The sequence below is a fragment of the Mirounga angustirostris genome, unplaced genomic scaffold (assembly GCF_029215605.1).
Source record: "Mirounga angustirostris isolate CCGP_5_RB_7025 unplaced genomic scaffold, mMirAng1.0.hap1 SCAF_9, whole genome shotgun sequence".
In the NCBI taxonomy this organism is placed as follows: domain Eukaryota; kingdom Metazoa; phylum Chordata; class Mammalia; order Carnivora; family Phocidae; genus Mirounga; species Mirounga angustirostris.
In genome coordinates, this window is record NW_026991717.1 from 105,215,360 (window position 1) to 105,221,359 (window position 6,000).

The following is a 6,000-nucleotide window of genomic DNA, read 5'->3' on the forward strand; positions in this document are numbered from 1 at the left end:
TATTATTGCTTTAATTTGGATGTCTGATTACCAGTAAGACTGGGCATTTGTTCATATGTTTATTAAACATTTATTTCTTCATTTTGGTATTTACCTATTTATTTTCTTTGCCCATTTTTCTAATGGGGCTTTTGCTTATTAGTTTCCACATGTACTTTATATTTTTATTATTTTTATTTTTGTTATATTTTATTTATTTATTTGACAGAGAGAAAGAGAGCACAAGCAGGTGGAGCAGGCAGAGGGAGAGGGAGAAGCAGGCTGCCTACTGAGCAGAGAGCCTGATGCGGGCTCAATCCCAGGGCCCTGGGATCATGACCCGAGCAGAAGGTAGCCGCTTAACCAACTGAACCACCCAGGTGCCCCTACTTTATATTTTTAAAAATTAACCCTTACTTGACATTTTTCCTATCTTATCCTTTTGCCTTTTATATCATTTGGAGGCATTTTTCTTTTTAACTTCTGTGTAGTCATATTTACCCACTGTTTCCTCTGTAGTTTCTACTTTTGGTGTATACTTACAAAGGCCTTCTACTCTCAAAGATTACATGGTTACTTATATTTCTTCTAGTACTTTATGAATTCATATCCCACATTTAAATCTCTTAACCAGTATGCTGAAATCATGAATTAGAGGTATATCACAGTATTAAGATCCTACTAACTGTCCTCGGAACCCAGCAGAGATTAAGCTTGAATGAAGTACAATACATCTTGGACAATGGTTCTAAGGGGAAACTACTTTCCCAGCACCCACTGCATCTAGTTGAAGGAAACCACTGGTAAAACCTCCTATAATAAAACTTAAATCAAAATAAAAGAGGAAGTTCAATAGTATGTTTTGTTATCAGATTGACAAATAATTTAAACAAAAATTTAAACATAATTTCAGTGTTGTCAAGGGTATGAGGAAACAGGAACTTTCATATACACTGTTGGTGGAAGTATAAATTTATGTAATCTTTCTGTGGAGAGAAGTTTGAAATTATCTATCAAATGTTTAAATGTGCATACTCTTTGATCTAAAAGTTCTAGCACTTCTAGAAGCTCATTCTATAGCAACAGGTCTATAAATGTGGAAGGATACCTGTACATGTTGCTCATAAAAGGGAAAAACTAGAAACCTAAATGTCTATTAATAGGAGAATGGTTAAATAATTTAAGATACACCAACACTACAAAATCCCATGGAGTTGTTAATGAAATCTATACATAATCACTACATGTATAGTATCATTTACATAACATACTGTTAAATTTTTTAAAAACAGTAAATACAGTATGATCCCATTTTGTAAAAAGAAAAAATAGATATATAGATAGATGTACATAAAAGTTTATGTAATAGGGGCGCCTGGGTGGCTCAGTTGGTTAAGCGACTGCCTTCGGCTCAGGTCATGATCCTGGAGTCCTGGGATCGAGTCCTGCATCGGGCTCCCTGCTCAGCGGGGAGTCTGCTTCTCCCTCTGCTCCTCCCCCCTCTCATGCTCTCTCTATCTCATTCTCTCTCTCAAAAAAAAAAAAAAAAAAGTTTATGTAATAGTGACATTGAATTTTTATTGAAAAATGTCTGAAAAGATAGAATCGTTAAAAATGATTACCTATAAGGAAGAGGATAGCGTTGAGGTAGAAACTGCAGGCAGGGAATAACTTTTTATACTACACATTTATATAATTTTTGAATTTTTATACTAGGTAGGCATTACTTTTATAAAGGGGGAAAAATTAAAAAAACGTTAAAATTCCGAATAAAAAATATTTTAAAACAAATAGGATTCTAAATTATAGTAGTTAATACAAAGACAATGGTCTACATAAAGTACAGAAAACTAACACATTTTATTTTTGTAATGTATAATAAAGCTCCACTAGTAAGCCTTTGTTTCAAAATGTTTGTCTTATAATAAACTTAACCACTAGGATCCAGAACCTGAAGCCATGCTGAAAGAATTCTTAACATACTGAATACATTAACTTTGAAAAGCAACTGATTTTAGGCTAGATTCCCCTAAAAAAAAATAAGATCTTAAAAACTCAAAGATGGAAATTATTTCAAACGTATTTACCTGATAGGAATTTTATATACTGAGCCTATATTATTCAAAATTCTGTAGACTATTCAGATATGAATTAGAGAGATTTTACAGCATTTCTATTTTTCTTTTGATCCTCCTATGATCCTTTTTTACCAAAGCATGTAGCAAAGCAAGTTAAGACCTGACTCATTCTTCTGCTAATACAAAACACTACTTTAAAGCAACAGTGTCTTCAATTATAAATACTATAAATTATAAATAACAGAAACCTTGAATAAAATAATCTAGTGCCAATTACTGGAAGTTCATTTCTTTCAAATACTCACTTACTACAGTTGTCTTTGATCTCCTTACTATGTTTACAGTAATGACCAATTTCTTCATCTGTTGTATTTATAGTTTCATGTATCTTACAAATAGTTGCCTTGTTTTCTTTAATATCTTCAAAGCATTCTGGAAAGGAGAAATGTTTATCTTTAAGGTAGAAATCATAAATTCAAAATTAAAAAATACAGAGGATAAAGGGATATGGCAATTTACCTAAAAGAAGGAGAACTAGAGAACTGAGAGGGAGTGAAGCTTGAGATGGGAAGGCCCTATACTAAAAAACACAGAACCAGAACCAGGCTTGCTCCTAGACCCAGAAGCAAAGGATTTGTGTTTGGGATGGGAGAAGTACACCTGAAACTAATATTATACTGTGTTAACTAACTGGAATTTAAATAAAAACTTAAAAAAAGAAAGAAAGAAATGTCCCTGTCCCTCATCTTTAACGTAAGAGGGCTAGATTAAGTGATATCTAGGATCAATGGTATCTTATGACAGTATAAGTTCATATAAACATTTAGTCATATATGATACTAACTTGTTTTGGTTTTGACAAATGTAAAATTTCTCTTCATCAACTCCATGTCAATTAATTATTAAATACACCTTTGACTCACTTATTTCTTTGTTAGTAGTGAATAAATATAAAATATAATTTAAATATTAAAATAAATTCTTATTTTATCTGCATTCTTTTTTGTTGCAGAAAGGTAACCAAATTCTATCTTTTCAGAACCATCAAGAAATTAATGGTTATATTTTATGATAGTTTTTATGTAGGATCTTAAAATACTGTATTTATGTAATTTGTTTTGCCATTTCCCTCATAATATCATTTTTCAGAATTATTCCTGAAAATGGACATCCATCAATCCTGGCCCCTGACTTTTGGTGATGTCTAAAAAGATTTTAAAAATTCACTCATGTGATCCAAAATCTATAAGGAACTTATCAAACTTAACACCCAAAACCTAAATAATCCAGTTAAAAAATGAGCAGAAGACACAAATAGACATTTTTCCAAAGAAGACATACAGATAACTAACAGACACATGAAAAGATGCTCTACATCACTAATCATCAGGAAAATACAAATCAAAACTACGCTGAGATATCACCTCACACCTGTCAGACTGGCTAAAATTAGCAACAGATGTTGGTGAGGATGTGGAGAAAGGGGAACATTCTTACACTATTGGTGGGAATGTAAACTGGTTCAGCCACTCTGGAAAACAATATGAGGTTCGTCTGAAAGTTAAAAATAGAACTACTCTGTGATCCAGCAATTGCACTACTAGGTATTACCCAAAGGATACAAAAATACTGATTGGAAGGGTGCCTGGGTAGCTCAGTTAAGCATCCAACTCTTGATTTGATCTCAGAGTGGTGAGATGGAGCCCTGGGTCAGGCTCTGTGCTGAGTGAGGAGCCTGCTTCGGCTTTATCTCTCTCCCTCTGCGACTCTCCCTACCACCCCTCAAGTGTGCTCTCTCTAAAAAAAAAAAAAAAATTGATTAGAAGGGGCACATGCACCCTGATGTTTATAGCAGCATTATCAACAATAGCCAAATTATGGAAAGAGCCCAAATGTCCATCCACAGATGAATGGATAAAGAAGATGTGGTGTAGGGGCACCTGGATGGTATAGTCAGTTGGGCATGTGACTCTTGGTTTCAGCTTGGGCCCTGATCTCCCTGTTGTGGGATCGAGCCCCCTCATCCCTCTAGGGGCTCAGCATGGAGTCTATTTGCTATTCTCTCTCCCTCTCCCTCTGACCCTCCCACTCATATTTTCTCTCTCTCAAATACATAAATAAATAAATCTTAAAAAAAAAAAAAAAGGATGTGGTGCCTATCTACAATGGAATATTACTCAGCCATAAAAAAGAATGAAATCTTGCCGTTTGCAATGACAAGGATGGAGCTAGAGAATATCATGCTAAGCAAAGTCAGTCAGTCAGAGACAGACAAATACCATATGATTTCACTTATATGTGGAATTTAAGAAACAAAACTAATGAACATAGGGGAAAAAAGAGAGAGAGGCAAACCATAAAAGAGACTCTTTAACAAAGGAGAACAAACTGAGGCTTGCTGGAGGGTAGAGGTATGGGGGGCATGGATTAAATGGGTGATGGATATGAAGGAAGGCACTTGTGATGAGCACCAGTGTTGTATGTAAGTGATGAATCACTAAATCCTACACCTGAAACTAATATTACACTGCATGTTGAATAACTGGAATTTAAATAAAAATTTGAAACTATAAAAAAGCATACATTTAAAATTTACTTGTTTGAAATAACCTGTCATTTGAGAAAAATAACATTTCAACTGTGCTTAATTAAGGTGTTATATCTGCTTAAAGCAAAATTCTTCAACACAAAATAACTGAATGCTGAATACAGAAATGTATTACTGAAAAGCCATAGTTAGGGCAAACAGCTTAGTATTAGTCACTAGATAGAACTAGAACAAAAGTTATAATCCCAACTATAAGTTACCCTGAACAAGGCAACTGCTTATTATCTTACATGCCATAAAAAAACTTAAAAGCTAGAATAATTTTATCACACAAAACGACTTACTATTAATTCGCTGAAGCATATCTTCTTTAGTACTTATATCTTGCTCATACTGGAAAACTAAAAAAAAACAGTAACGGCATTTCATTGTTAAAATGTTAAATGATAATACAAATAGTTACCTATTTCTTTATTTTCATTCTATACCTACCAAATTCTAGCAAAAGTCTGTCCAAACTGACAAATAGGCTGTCGTTCATCTTGGATACTATATTTAAAAAAAAAAAAAAATTGTAAGGAAGGATTTTCTGAAGTCCTATGCAAAACAGCATATATTCGTTTGGTAACAACGTTTTTAACCAAGCATTATTACAGCAAAATGTGGGGGGAGCAAGAACTGAGGGTCGGGACCCCGTCAGCCCAGTACTGGGCACAGCCCTCGTAAGGCCCCAATAAATACTCGCTGAATGTCGTTGCAGGGCTGAAATATCTGGGGGGGGGGGGGGGGGGCGGGGGGAGCCTTCATAATCATTTATACGTGGTATTGCAATACGTCACTGAATATTCTGGAGTGCACAGACACCAAGATTCCTCAAAAGGATATGCCCTTTAAAATCTTCTCTCTGAATATGCCCTTTTCGGCGCGCGCACCACTACGCGTAGCAAGATTCCTAAAGAAAGTCCTTAACCAAAACCAAGGTAAAACCAAGCGAGAATGCAATTTTACACTTACGAATTTACCACCAAAAATCCCCAAAGTGGAGGTTTTCACAGGACTGCCAAGTCGCAGTACAAAATACGCCTGAGGCGGGGGTCGTATTACCGTCACGCGCAGACTCGAGGAGCCACTCTTCCCGCCCATTCTGAAGCGCGAACTTCGCTCAGGGCCAACACCCTCACAGCCGACGCGCTTCGGCTCACCCGCGTCCCTCCCCAACCCTCCAGGCAGGCGGCGGCGCCCACTGCTTGGGGCGGCACTGTGGCGGAGGAGGAGGCCACGCGCCGGCTAGCCCTGACGCGACCGCCGCTCGAACTCTGGGGACAGGGCCCGTCAGCCCCCCAGATCCCTCAGAGCCGCCGGCCCAGGGAATAACCGCCACACGGAGCTCCCTTT

The 6,000-nt window shown here is 36.6% G+C and overlaps 1 protein-coding gene across 1 annotated transcript in view; it reads right to left on the bottom strand.

Annotated features, from left to right (window-relative positions):
- CUNH14orf39 (chromosome unknown C14orf39 homolog) overlaps positions 1–5,150 on the bottom strand; it is a 66,514-nt gene extending 61,364 nt beyond the window's left edge. The window contains exons 1-3 of the mRNA XM_045900983.3: positions 5,098–5,150; positions 4,950–5,006; positions 2,363–2,489 (exon numbers count right to left, since the gene is read on the bottom strand). Of these exons, the coding sequence (XP_045756939.1) occupies positions 2,363–2,489; positions 4,950–5,006; positions 5,098–5,146 (233 nt within the window). The 5' untranslated portion in view covers positions 5,147–5,150. The remainder of the gene's footprint in view (positions 1–2,362; positions 2,490–4,949; positions 5,007–5,097) is intronic.
- Between the last annotated feature and the right edge of the window lie 850 nt (positions 5,151–6,000).